The sequence below is a fragment of the Calidris pugnax genome, unplaced genomic scaffold (genome assembly GCF_001431845.1).
Source record: "Calidris pugnax isolate Ruff unplaced genomic scaffold, ASM143184v1 scaffold9, whole genome shotgun sequence".
NCBI lineage: Eukaryota > Metazoa > Chordata > Aves > Charadriiformes > Scolopacidae > Calidris > Calidris pugnax.
The window spans coordinates 6165188-6178489 of NW_015090778.1; the positions used below are offsets into that span (position 1 = coordinate 6165188).

A 13302-nucleotide genomic window follows, 5' to 3' on the forward strand; every position below is an offset into this window, starting at 1 on the left:
AAACATGGGCACTTCCCGCCGGACACCCGGGATTCCCCTGGGGCAGCACCCAAAGGAGGGCACAGGGAGGGGATGCTCAGCCCTGGCCTGGGGGATGCAGCCGTGAGCCCAGGGCAGCAGTTCCCCATCACATCCCAGCGGTTCCCCATCCCATCCATCTCTCCCTGCAAGCCAGGATGTCCCCAGGGAGACCCAACCCTCCAGGAGCTGGCACAAGAAGGGATATTTTAGCCTGTTCCCTGCCCAGGCGTCGGGAACTGAGCATTCCTTGGCATTTAACATGGAAGCGAGGAGGAAATTTGGGTGCCAAACCTCCAAGGAAGGAAAATATCTGCGCTCCAACCCCGAGGAAGAAGCATTTGATGGGAGCAGAGAGGGAGCAGTCGGGGGTGCCAGGCTGGCACCGTGCCGTGGCCGTGCTGGGAGCCCCCCGCTCGTGGCAGCCGCTCTCTCGCTGCAGCCTGACATTTTTCTGCTTGGGTGGCTCGGAGGCAGATGCCAGCACCTCCCTTCCCCCTGTGTGACAGCCCTGGTCTTGACGTCCCCATCTGTCCCCCTCGCTCCCTTGGCCATCGTTGTGCCCCCCCCAGAGCCCCCCAGGCTTAGCCTGACCCCCACGGTGAGCCAGGCACTCCCTGCACATCCAGGCAGCACATCTGCACCCAGAGTGCTGTTTTTCTCTGCTTTAAATGGACCAAGCCACTAAAAACCCAACCAATCCCCCCACCCCGGGGCAGCACAGTGGGCAAGCTTTGCCCCCTCCATGGCTGCTGCTCCCCTGGGACGATGTTCCCACCCGTGCAGGGACACCAGCACCCGTTGTGCCACCTTCCCCAGGCCGTCCCTCCACCCCACGCACCTCTGCCTTGCTGGAAAGAGCTGCTTGGCCACATCCACCCTCCGCTTGTCCCGTTGGCCCGAGGCTGGCCCCAGGTGAGGCACCCAAAGGTGGTATCTGGAAAGAGGCAAAAAGCTTTGAGGACAAACACCCCTGAGCCCTCCCCGTCTTTAACCAACTAGCCCTGGAAGCACCAGGACACGAGGACAGATCTCCAGATGTGGCCAGCTGCCACGTTGCCTCCGATCTATGTGCCAAGCTGTGGGGTGAGGAACAGCAGAGACCTTCAGTGCCCGGCCGTGGAGCCAGGGTTTGGAGCTGCTGGAGGCAGCTGCCCATCCCTGATGAATCCAGGAGGGGAGAGGAAGAGTGTGGTACACTCAGTTCGTTAACGCTGGCTCTGCCTTCTCCATCATCACCAGGTGACACCTCCCGGAAACCCTCCTGTCCCCCCACTGCTGCGATCCCAGAGCTGGGGACATCCCTGTCCTCTCAGCCCCACACCAGCTTGGGACGCAGAACAGCCTCGACCCCCCTGTGAAGCTTTCTTTCCCCTGCCCTCCCCCCCAGCCCAAGTGCTTCTCAGCTGATCCTTTGGCCGTGGGGGAGGACACGCGTGGGCAGGGAGCCGGGACATCACGTCCCTTGGCCTTGCAGGGAAATACCAGCCCCGGGCTGGGAGCAGCCTCCGGGATGGCTCGAAAACCCATCAGCAGGGACAAAACCCCCACCCCGAGCCCAGCTGTGCCCACAGCCCCTGGAGGGAGGGGAGAGCCCTCCCCACCTGGAGCATCCCGACACCCCCAGGGAGCCTGCCCCAAATTTCAGGGCTCCTCAGCCCCGCTGTGGCCAGTTCCCCTCACAGCTGAGCTGGGGGCTGCCGTGCCCCGGGCACGGGATGCTCTGTGGGAGCAGGGCAGTGTCCTGCAGCCCAAAAATGGAGGGGGGAAGGCATTGGGGCAACGCTGACAACTAAAGATGACACCACGGAACCCCAAACGCTGCTCTTCTATATGAAGAACAGCCCAGGGGCAATACAGGGAGAGGGTTTCGAGTGGTGGGGAGTGAGGGAATCATGGACCAGGGCCAGGTGGCAGCAGGAGGTGCTGGAGAAGCAGGGAGTCGGGTGCTCCGGCCGCCAGCCCGCATCTCTCTGTGGTTGCACACCAATCAGGAGAGCCTCCCCACAGGGGAAAAGGAAAAAAAAACAAAGAGGGCAACAAGAAGTGTTGCAGGGAGATTATGCACGTCATTACCCGGGAGTATCTGGAGAAGACTTGACACGAGCTGCCCAAGCCAGCTGCTGCAGCAAACAAAGATCTCATTGCCGCCGGCATCGGCTCGGGGACACGCTCAGTGGCAGCTGCCCGGCCCCGAGGCCACACTGGGCTGGGAACATGCCCCACACTCCCTGCCTGCTCCTGCCTGCTCCTGCCTGCGGGTGGGACGGACCCAGCCCATGGCACAGCACATCCCGTGCCCGCTGACGTCGGAATCACAGCTCGGCACAGCTCGCCAGGGACTCTGGAAAGCTCTGTTAAAATCCAACAAGTCGTTTACCTTAAATACCAATTTGGCAATAGATCTGTCTTGGCGTTTTGGTAGCTCTGGGCTTTCCAGCCGAAGCATTTGTTGGATCATCAGAAACAGAGTTTTGCCCTTTACCTTCCATGGGCAGCGAGGGAGCCGCCCACGCGTGGAGCAGCAGAGGCTTTGGAGCAAAGCAGGAGTGAGGACGAGACCTCCAGGGACAGCACCGACCACAGACAGACCCAAGGGACTCAGGGGAAGACAGCTTGGACGGAGAAGCTTGGTGCTGTCATCCCAAAATCCCACCTTATAGCTCTCCCACCCTCTCCCAGCCCTGCAGGAGATGGAGACTGGGCTCCCCATCACAGCATCATCTGGTTTTCAGCTCATTTCTGGCCATTTCCTCCCCGTTTCCTCCATCCCCAGTGCAAACCCCTCCGAGCAATGGGTTTCCCTCCCAAGGAGGCTGTGGGGCTGGTGTGTCCCTCCCCATTTCCTCAGTCAAAGGGAGAACCCTGGCAGCTACAGGCAGGATGGGGACTAATGAGTGCCCCACTCCAGCTCCGGGGAAAGGGAAGATCCCAGGCTGCAAAGGAGGGGGAGAAAATTGTCTTGGATTGAAGTCCCGGGCCCTGTGTGTTGCCATTTATGGCTGCACTTTCTGCTCCAAGCCTGATGCAAGACATTGCAAGAGGGAAAGAAAAGCAGCCAGCCAGCCAGAAAGAGAAAAGCCAGGAGGAAAAGGGGAAGGAAGAAGCCTTTAAAAAAAAAAAAAAAAAAAAGAATAAATAATAATGTTGGCAGATCCTTTTCACCCCACTGCTGGGGCTCTCCATCCTCCTGCCAGCCAGGGCAGCAGCTGCCACAGAAGGAGAGCAGTTTTCCTGCTCCAGGCAATGGGGCTGGATGGCTCTGGGGTGCCCAGTGGGGGACATTCCTCATGCAGAAGTTGTGCTTCATAGGTCTGACCCCCTCCCAGAAAAGTGTGAGGACCATCTGCTCCCACCAGTGCCCCCATCACTGCTGCCAGCAAAGACAAGCTATGGAGCAGCCAGAGTCCCACCAAAGCCCTGGGGCCATCCAGCCCCCAGTGAGGGGTCAGGTGATGCTGGGTCTGATTGGGAAAACCTCCTTGGGCAGGGAGCAGAGGGGGGCAAAGCCTGCCCCCACCTCAGAGGCTTATTCGGTGGCCATCCATATGGGTGGCCACTTCAGAAGGCAACGAGTCCCCTGCACACTGGCTCTGTGTGGGCTCCTGGCACCTGGGCAAAGCCTGCCCCCACCTCGGAGGCTTATTCACTGGCCATCCATATGGGTGGCCACTTGAGAAGGCAACGAGTCCCCCGCACACTGGCTCTGTGTGGGCTCCTGGCACCGTCCCCAGCCCCCTGGCTTCCCCAGACCCGCTGGAGGGGACACAACATAAAGCCCCCACCGTGCCCCAGCCCTATGGGACACACAATGTCCCTGGGGGGGTGACACACGTCCCACCTCACTTCTCGATGTGCGGACACTGCAAGAGAGGACGTGTTCGTTAGTGGCACCGGGTGAGAGACGGGGATCAGCCGAGTGACGATGGGTTTGGCAGGAAAGGTCCACATCCCACTGGCAGGACCCCGTGCCACTACCAAGGCTGTGACAAGGGGTAGCCCATCGTCACAGCCCTCCCCACATGAAGCTGCAGCTTCGTGTCCCAGCTCTGCCAGCCTGCACAGTCACCAATTAAAGCCTAAAGGCTAATTAGACACCCTCTCCCTTCCAGACAGGAGATGTTAGAGGGGAGATGCTGACTTAAATTTAAAGAGGGGTCTCTGCTGGGAGCCAGGTGGTTTGTGCTTCTGCTGCCTGGTGTGTCTGGGGGTCCTGGTAGCCCCCAGAAGGCAGAGATGGGCTGGAGGAAGAAGGGAAAGGCAGCCAGAGCTTTGCAGAAGAGGCAGGTGACATCCCCTCTGTGCCTTTCCCAGCTGGGTGACAGCAGAGTGGCCTGGACAGGCAGGGTTTGTATCACTGTCCCTGGCCAGGACGAGCTGAGCAGCTCTGAGCGTGAATTAAAGCCTAAAGGCTAATTAGACACCCTCTCCCTTCCAGACAGGAGATGTTAGAGGGGAGATGCTGACTTAAATTTAAAGAGGGGTCTCTGCTGGGAGCCAGGTGGTTTGTGCTTCTGCTGCCTGGTGTGTCTGGGGGTCCTGGTAGCCCCCAGAAGGCAGAGATGGGCTGGAGGAAGAAGGGAAAGGCAGCCAGAGCTTTGCAGAAGAGGCAGGTGACATCCCCTCTGTGCCTTTCCCAGCTGGGTGACAGCAGAGTGGCCTGGACAGGCAGGGTTTGTATCACTGTCCCTGGCCAGGACGAGCTGAGCAGCTCTGAGCGTGAGGTCCCCCTTGCCAGATCACCTCCAGAGCTGTCCCCTCTCTCCCCACCCTCACCCGCTTGACCCTGCTCTGTTTGAAGCCACCAGCTGCAGTTAATCCTTGGCAAACCAGCCAAGATGCTGTGCCCAGCAGAGAGCCTGGCACTGCCCACTCACCCTCTCCATCTCCGGGGCATCCCAGCAGTGGCTCTGGACCACCACTGAAAACCCTGCCCTATGGCTGCCATCTGCCACTTCCAGGCCAGAAATACTCATTACAGAATTGGGAGTTTTCTGACAGTTTCTCACAAGAACCAGACTCGGCAGCCCCAGCAACGCTGCAGTTCCCACCCAACAGCTTTTTGTTCGGGGATGGCTTTGACAGCCCTGCCTCATCCAGTAACAAGCTGGGGATGGGGATGAGAACAGACAGCGACACACTAATTAACTTTTTTTTTCAGTGATGGGAGCCAGCAGAGACAAGGGGAACCACTACCAGCAGCTAATAGTACCAACAAGGACTCCTGGGCTCCTTTCCCTGCTCTGCCCCTGGTTCATTTTGTAGCCGTGGGCACGATGCTGTGACCACCCGTTCCTCCCAGAGAGGGGCAGGGAAGCCTCACCCCCACGGATTTTAGCAGCCAGTTGCACGTCACAGATACTGGTTTTCACAGGCAAGGAGAAGGGAGGGAAGGAGGCAGAGGGGTGCAGAGCTCCAGCCATTAAACACACCAAGGCTGCTTTGCCCAGGTGGGTTCATCCATCAGCAATCTGGTTGAGTGGTTAATGGCTGCAGTGAATCCGAACCAGCCTTGGTGCTCTACGTCCTGAGCAAATGGGAGGGAGGGGGGGAAAAAAAAGGGAAAAAAAATAGGAAAGAAAGCTCTCTGAGTGCTGAGAACAGCCCTGAACTTGTGAGGTACTGACTCAGCCAAGAAGCCCTGAGCCTGCAGCAGCCCCGACGCCGCCGGGAGCCTCGTCTGCTGAGTCACATCAGGGGCCCGCAGCCCTCAGCCGAGCCAAGATGGGTTTGATAGAGCACGTTTCCAGCAGCAGCCGCCCGCAAAACACTTGCTGCTCTTCCCAAGGCCAGTCCCAGCCCTGCCAGTAACATCTGCTGGGCTTCAGCCTAAGCAGCGCTGGAGGAAGAGGATGAAGCAACTTTGAGGACGTTTGCAGGGAGCATCTCGCGAAAATGGGGAGCATCTGCAGAGCTGTGGATGCTCTCCCCAGCTCTGCCCGCAGGATGGGCCCCCTGGGATCAGCAGCCTGGTCCCTGCTCACACGTGTTGTGGTGGTGCCTGCTGGAAATGCACGTCCTCCCTCTGCCATGCCACCCAGCCCCACGGGACCACTGGCCACGGGCAGGCAGCCTGCACCGAGCCGTCCCGGCAGCCATGGGATCACGCGCGGGCCAGCGCTCCCAAACACTTACTCAGCAACGAGAAGCATCCCTCCCCCTTCCCCTGCTCCCCACCACCCCCCCACCCAGGGATGGCAGCCAACTCCTGCTCCCCATCCCAAAAAGATGCTGCTCAGGTCCAGGGAGACTTGCCCTGCCTTGCTCCTCCAGCCAGGGAGCCCTTTCCCAGGAGGAAAAACTGGCCAGGACCCTACTCAGCTCCGGTGTCCCCTCTGCTCTGAGAGGGGCTGAGGGGTCTGGAGCACAAGTCTTGTGAGGAGAGGCTGAGGGAGCTGGGGTTATTCAGCCTGGAGAAGAGGAGGCTGAGGGGAGACCTTATTGCTCTCTCCAACTCCCTGAAAGGAGGGTGTAGAGAGGTGGAGGTCGGTCTCTTCTCTCAAGTCACAGGAGACAGGACGAGAGGAAATGGCCTCAAGTTACACCAGGGGAGGTTCAGGCTGGATATTAGGAAATTTTTTTTCACCGAAAGGGTTCTCAGCCATTGGAATGGGCTGCCCAGGGAGGTGGTTGAGGCACCATCCCTGGAGGTGTTCAAAAGACGGGTTGATGTAGTGCTGGGAGGTATGGTTTAGTGATGGTGTTGCTTTTTGTTTGTTGTGCGGGTGTTTATTTTTGTCAAAGTTAGGTTGACGGTTGGACAAGATGATCTTTAGGGTCCCTTCCAACCTAGAAGATTCTGTGATTCTGAAGGCAGCACAGCAGAGACCCCAGTCCCACAGGACGCAGCCAGGTGTCTGGAGGACCCTGTGCCTTGAGTTTGCTCCCCTCCAGGTGTGCAAAACCCTGTTATCAGGCCTGTGGGGATAAAGGAGCCCAACCCGTCTGTGAAGGCGATAAGTGGTGCCTCTCCCAGAAGAAATCGGGACTGAAAAGAGCAGCCAGAGGAGAGGGGAAACATTCCTGAGAGGACTCAAGCTGGTGAGGCAGCAGAGGAACCCGTGAGCTCTGCCATCTGTGCTTCATCACAGAGCCCTGGGTGTAACCCGGGCCCCGCGGCGGCTCCGGCTGAGTGGCCAACTCTGCTGCTGAGCTAGCCCAGCCAGGCCCCAGCCGGCTAACGGCAGCCCGGGGGCTCTCCGGCTTGACAAGGAGCTTGGTGCTCGGAGGCAGCAATAAATCACAGGGCAGAGGGACAGATGTGGCTTCCAGACTGCTGGGATGAAGGAGGGGGCTGCTTGAGAGCCCAAACCACAGCCAAGGGGTGTCGGGAAGGGGAAAGGGAGAGCTCCGAGGCTCAGAAACGACAAGGGGAGGTGAGGAAGAGCATGGGGAGGCGAGGAAGAGCACGGGGAGGCAGGCTCACGTCCCAGCCCCACAGCGGGTCAGAGCACCACGGAACAGGGGGGCGTGCAACCCCCCTGGGACATGCCCAAGGCCATGGAGTGAGTCAGTGGCGATGCTCTCCAAGGGAAGGGCTGTCTGCGCGCTGCCCAGGAGCCTGGATACAGTCGCCGAGGATTACAAATACTGCTAATAATAGCCAGCAGGCACCCGGGCCCCAGGCCGGCCCCTCCCCAGCCGAAATACAGAGGATGCACCACTCCTGGGGTTCTGAGACACCCCATTGCTCACTTCCCCCCATTGGGAAAAGGGGTCCCCTTGGGCAAAAGCCCCCAACACTGTGAGTTGGGGGCACCTTGGGTTGTCACCGAGTCCCATCCAAGCCTGGGAAGAGCAGAGCGAGCTCCTTCCACGTAGGCTGGGTGGCCCTTTTATTTTTAAACAAGATCCGGTGCTGGAGGAGGATTTACCGGGCGTTTATAGGCATCACTCCCCCCTCCAAACCCCCTCCCGCCCCCAGTTCAGCCAGGGGTCAGACCTTGGGGCCAGTGTCCTGCTGGGGCTGGGGAGGAGGGGGAAACCAGTCCCTTCCCCTGGGGCAGGCAAGGACAGCCAGCGGGGGACAGCACAAGGGAACCCCGTGCTGGCAAAGGGACAGTTTGTGGCAACCCACGGAAAGAGGGTGCAGACAGGAGAAATAAACACACACATTCCACCCCCCCACCACCCCCCCGGCACCTGGATTAGCTCTTGGGGGAAGGAAAAGACTCCCAGGGGCTGGATGCACAGAGGGGAGAGGCTCACACTGAGCCTCTTCCCTTCCCTTCAACCTTCTCTTCCCTTCAATCTTCACTATTTTGATTATTTTTAAGAGCGTACCTTAGGAGGAGGTGGTGGAGGAGCCCGAAACGCCCTCCCCACCATCGTCGCCACCCTCGGGGACAACGGGCTTGTCCCCAACCCCACGGCAAAGCCCATCTTTTGCCGGGATTTCCCTTGTTTTAGAGAAAAACCCGGCCGCCGCGCTCCCACCCGCGGGGACAGGGACAGTCCGAGAAAGGGACACTGCGGGCGGGTGTGACACCGGCTGCGGGGACCCCAGCGGTCCGGGGGGACGGGGAGAGGGTCGGATACCATAGGGGGAGGTGGCAGAAAGGAGCCCGAAACGCCCTCCCCACCACCATCGCCACCCTCGGGGACAACGGGCTTGTCCCCCACCCCACGGCAAAGCCCGTCTTTTGCCGGGATTTCCCTTGGTTTAGAGAAAAACCCGGCCGCCGCGCTCCCACCCGCGGGGACAGGGACAGTCCGAGAAAGGGACACTGCGGGCGGGTGTGACACCGGCTGCGGGGACCCCAGCGGTCCGGGGGGACGGGGAGAGGGTCGGTAGGGAACCGGTCTTACCTTGTTCTCCGCCTCCTCCCGGTTCTCGGGCTCCCGGGGCTCGGCGGGCGGGGGGATGCTGCTCTCGGTGGCCGGCGGGGGGATGCTCTCGGCGGGCGGTGACCGGGGGATGCTCTCGGTGGCCGGCGGGGGGATGCTCTCGGCGGGCGGTGACCGGGGGATGCTGTCGGTGGCGGCGGGGCTGGGTCCGGCGGCGGGGCTGGGTCCGACGGCCGGCCCGGGCTCTGCCGCCTCCTCCCGCCGCTCTCCAGCCGCCTCCTTCGCCCCCTCCTCGCCCGCCCCGACCTCCTCCACCGGCACCCGGCCTCCCTCGTCCTCCGGCCCCGCTCCCGCTTCACCCCCGGGGACGGAACCGCCTTCCCGGGCCGGCTCAGCCGCCGCCGGTTCCCGGGGCCGCTCCGCCGCCCGCTCCCCCTCGCCTCCCCGCAGCCTGACGAAGACGGAGGCGAGGACGATGGCCAGGACGGTGAAGAGCAGCGGGACGGCCAGGTACAGGTCCACGGCCACCTCCATCTTTTCCAACTCCTTGGCTGCCGGGAGACCCCGGTCCCCGACCCGACTGCGCGGCCGCGGGAGGGTGCGCGGAGCCGCCCGCTGGGCCTGCGGCGGGGCTGGGCAGGCTCTCAACCGGCTTTACCCGGCGTCATCTGCCTGGGCCCTGCCCACAGCCCCCGGACCTCCCCCCGCTCTCCCCCTTCCCGCACGGAGCCGGCAGCCACAGCCGTGTCCCATCCTCCCCCCCCCCCGGATGCAGACACGCACCCACGGGTGGGATTTGGGCAGGGGAGGGAGGGAGGGGGACGGGGTGAGGAAGGCTGGCGCTAGGATCTGTCATTAAACGCTGCTTCTATATCCAAAAAGTCATTCCCGGACCTTTCCTCACTTAGAATCACAGAATGGTTTGGGTTGGAAGGGACCTCAAAGATCATCTAGTTCCAACCCCCCTGCCATGGGCAGGGACACCTCCCACCAGAGCAGGTTGCTCAAGGCCACATCCAGCCTGGCCTTGGCTGCATCATTCCCAGTTCCAGAAGGACAGGGAACTGCTGGAGAGGGTCCAGCAAAGGGCCACGAAGATGAATGAGGGCCTGGAGCATCTCCCCTACCAGGAGAGGCTGAGGGACTTGGGTCTTTTGAGAAGGCTTAGGGGAGATCTGATCAATGCTTATAAATACTTAAAGGGAGGGCATCAGGAGGATGGGGCTGGTCTTTTTTCAGTGGTGCCCAGTGACAGGACAAGAGGAAATGGGCACAAACTTGAATATAAGAAGTTCTACCTAGGAACTTCTTTCCTGTGAGGGTGGCAGACCCCTGGAACAAGCTGCCCAGGGAGGTGGTGGAGTCTCCTTCTCTGGAGACATTCAAAACCCACCTGGACAAGTGAGGCTCGATGAGGCCCTGGGCAACCTGGTCTAGTTGGGGGTGTCCCTGCTGACTGCGAGGAGGTTGGACTAGATGGCCTTTGGGGTTCCCTTCCAGCCTGGACAATTCTATGATTCTATAAATTGCCTGTGCAACCTGCTCTGGGTGGACCCGCTCTGGTGGGGGGGTTGGACTGGATGATCTCCAGAGGTCCCTTCCAACCCCATGTGATTCTATGATTCCTAACAGTTTGACTTGGACAAGTCTCCATCTCCCGGGATGCTTGCTGTGGGAGCAGAGGAGCACCCACAGCTGGGTGAGCTCAGGGCAGCCTGTGCAGTTTGGGGTGTCAGCTGGACTCCCTGTACCCACTTAACGAGCATTTGCACCTCGTTAGCCCTTGGCTGGGGAGCGGAGGAGCTGGCAGGGCTAAGGAAGGATGTCCCGACTCTCCTCGGCGAGGAGCATCTGGTGATGCATCTACGCCAAGTGTCACTGCACCTTCCCCAGGAGCTGCGGGTGATATTGGTGGCACCTCTGTGCCATGAACTGCCATCCTACCCCCCGGGTAAGGGGGTGCTGAGAGCCTCCCCCCAAGCGCCTTGTGTTGGGGGTGTCAGAAAAACAGGAGGCTGAAAAACCACAACGTGCCCAAAAGCCCTCACAAGCTGGCAAGGAGACTGGGCCAAGAGGTTGCCAGGTCCTTCCAGACGCTGCCACCAAGGATTTCCTGCCCCCCGAGCCCGCTGGGAGGATTAGCCAACCTTCTACAAAGCAGGCTGAAATTAGAAGGTCTAATCTATTCCTGCCAGGGTAAAACCAGCACCGAGCTTTCTCCCAGCCACCAGCCAGGGGAGCAGACATGGGAATCTGCCCTCAACGTTTCCTCCAGGGAAAGGGCTTTGGAGATATCTCCTGGAGCAGAGATTTTTATTGACTGGCTAAAAACAAAACACGAACAAAGACGGGATTAAACCCCCGGGGTGGGAGGAAGGAAGTGAAGCCGTGATCCTCACCGCAGTTTGTCTTTATTGGTAATCCTATCAGGCAGGCAATCGTTAGCGTATGGATAATTGTATTCTTAGTAACAACCAAGCATGGTACTTATCTTCCCTTCTCCTGCGGGGCTGTGCAGTTCCTGGGCCCCGATCATCGGAGCTGCTCTAGAGCTCAGCCAAAACATCCAGATGTGGCAGCGTCACAGCAGTGACCGCTTCAGAGTCTTTTTTGATGCCTCTTTGGTCCCTTCTTCTCCCTCCCTGCCCAAATCCATTCTTTAGCTCGGTGAAGCTACTGGCTTCCCAAAGTCTGAGTCGCTAGATGGAAGTAGTGGAAAAGCACGGGGGATGTGACAGCCGGGAGAGCTCCACCAGATCAATACAGAGGGGTACGAGTAGGTCTGGGGACTAAAATTCGCCCTCAAGGAGCTTCTGGAAGACCCTTTCAGTGGCAGAAGCAGCAAAGAGTCTCAGCCAAAGGGTTCCCAGCAGAGCCTGTGCAGCAGGAGGGGGTGATCACCGATGGGAGCCTCAGGTGTGTGATACATCACCGTGTGTTTGGGGAGGCAGTTTGGGAATCAGCAGTTAATTGGGTTCATCTGTATTTCTTCTGTTTTTTAAGTAGCCTCAGAGCTGAGCTGACCCCACCTGCAGTAGCCACGAAGGCATCATCCCAAATCCCAAATCCAGTGCATCACTTGCTTTCTGAGACTTGCCCTGGGAATTGCTCAGAGACAGAGCCAGGGTCGGGTTTGGGGACAAAGAGGAATTTTGGGTGAGACTGCCAGAAACTGTGGCCTGCTAGTGGGGTGACTCAGGGTGTTCTGGCCTCACACACCGAAATACACATTTCCAGCTGTCACAGTGCCCTCCATTACTGCTGGCACCCAGGCCATCTCCTGCTCTTTTTCCCTGGAACCGTGCATTTTCCGTGGCTCTGTTGGAAGCCCACTGGAGGCTGTTGGCCTGAGCAGGAATGCAGTGGCATGTGGCTTCCATTAACCCAGTGCAGAGAGGGACCACTCCAGCCAGTACTTGACACAGGAGGTGGTGGCCCTCACAGCTTCTTCTGGGATGGGGAACACAGATGGGGAACCCAGGCAGGAGCTACAGCCAGAGATGACCATTAGCAGCTTCCAAAGACCTGCAGCGATTCACTATCGGGCAGTTGGAACCTGCCACGCTTGTAGGAGTTGTGAGAACCACAGGGCTTGGACATCTCTGACAAACAACACTCCCGGTCTTGGGAGCAACAGTCAGGAGCATCAAGGACACGTCTGTGAGAACAACTGTTCCAACTGAGCCACCTTCATACAGCAACATAGAATCGTCGAGGTTGGAGGGGGCTTAAAGATAATCTAGTCCAACCATCAACCTAACTTTGACAAAAAAGTAAATAAGAAATAAGCAATAAAAAAAAGAAATATCACTAAACCATATTCTTGAGGACCATGTCAACCCATCTTTTGAACACCTCCAGGGATGGTGCCTAAACCACTTCCCTGGGCAGCCCATTCCAAACCCTTTCCGTGAAGAAATGTTTCCTAATATCCAATCTAAACCTCCCCTGGTGCAACTTGAGGCCATTTCTCCTTGTCCTGTCTCCTGTGACTTGGGAGACAAGACCGACCCCCCCTTCTCTACACCCCCCCTTCAGGTAGTTATAGAGCACGATAAGGTCTCCCCTCAGCCTCCTCTTCTTCCCACGTCCAGGCCTGGGGTGAGAGCTGGACCCTCCTGCGGAACATGATGTGATGGGGATGACCCCCCAGGCAGAAACAGGCCCAGCGTGGTGTCCCCTTGTCCCCTCCACAGCTCTCCAGAGGCAACGGGATGGAATAACGTTGCAAAGCTCCCACCAGGAGGGCCAGAGGGGATCTGCGTGGGCATCCCCCTGCAGACTGATGGGTACTAAATACAAATCCATGGGTATAGAATCACAGAATGGTTCGGGTTGGAAGGGACCTCAAAGATCATCGAGTTCCAACCCCCCTGCTGTGTGTCCCCCCCCAGGGCCCCACACACACTGTCACATCCCCACAGGAACCCCATCATGATCCCCCAGAGCTCCCTACATATCCCCACAGTCATATCCCCCCAGGGACCCCCACACGAC

The 13302-nt window shown here is 59.2% G+C and overlaps 1 protein-coding gene across 1 annotated transcript in view; it reads right to left on the reverse strand.

Annotated features, from left to right (window-relative positions):
• The window catches only part of MXRA7 (matrix-remodelling associated 7), a 32508-nt gene extending 23053 nt beyond the window's left edge, over positions 1–9455 (reverse strand). The window contains exons 1-2 of the mRNA XM_014950093.1: positions 8827–9455; positions 860–955 (exon numbers count right to left, since the gene is read on the reverse strand). Coding sequence (XP_014805579.1) covers positions 860–955; positions 8827–9339 — 609 coding nt within the window. The 5' untranslated portion in view covers positions 9340–9455. The remainder of the gene's footprint in view (positions 1–859; positions 956–8826) is intronic.
• Between the last annotated feature and the right edge of the window lie 3847 nt (positions 9456–13302).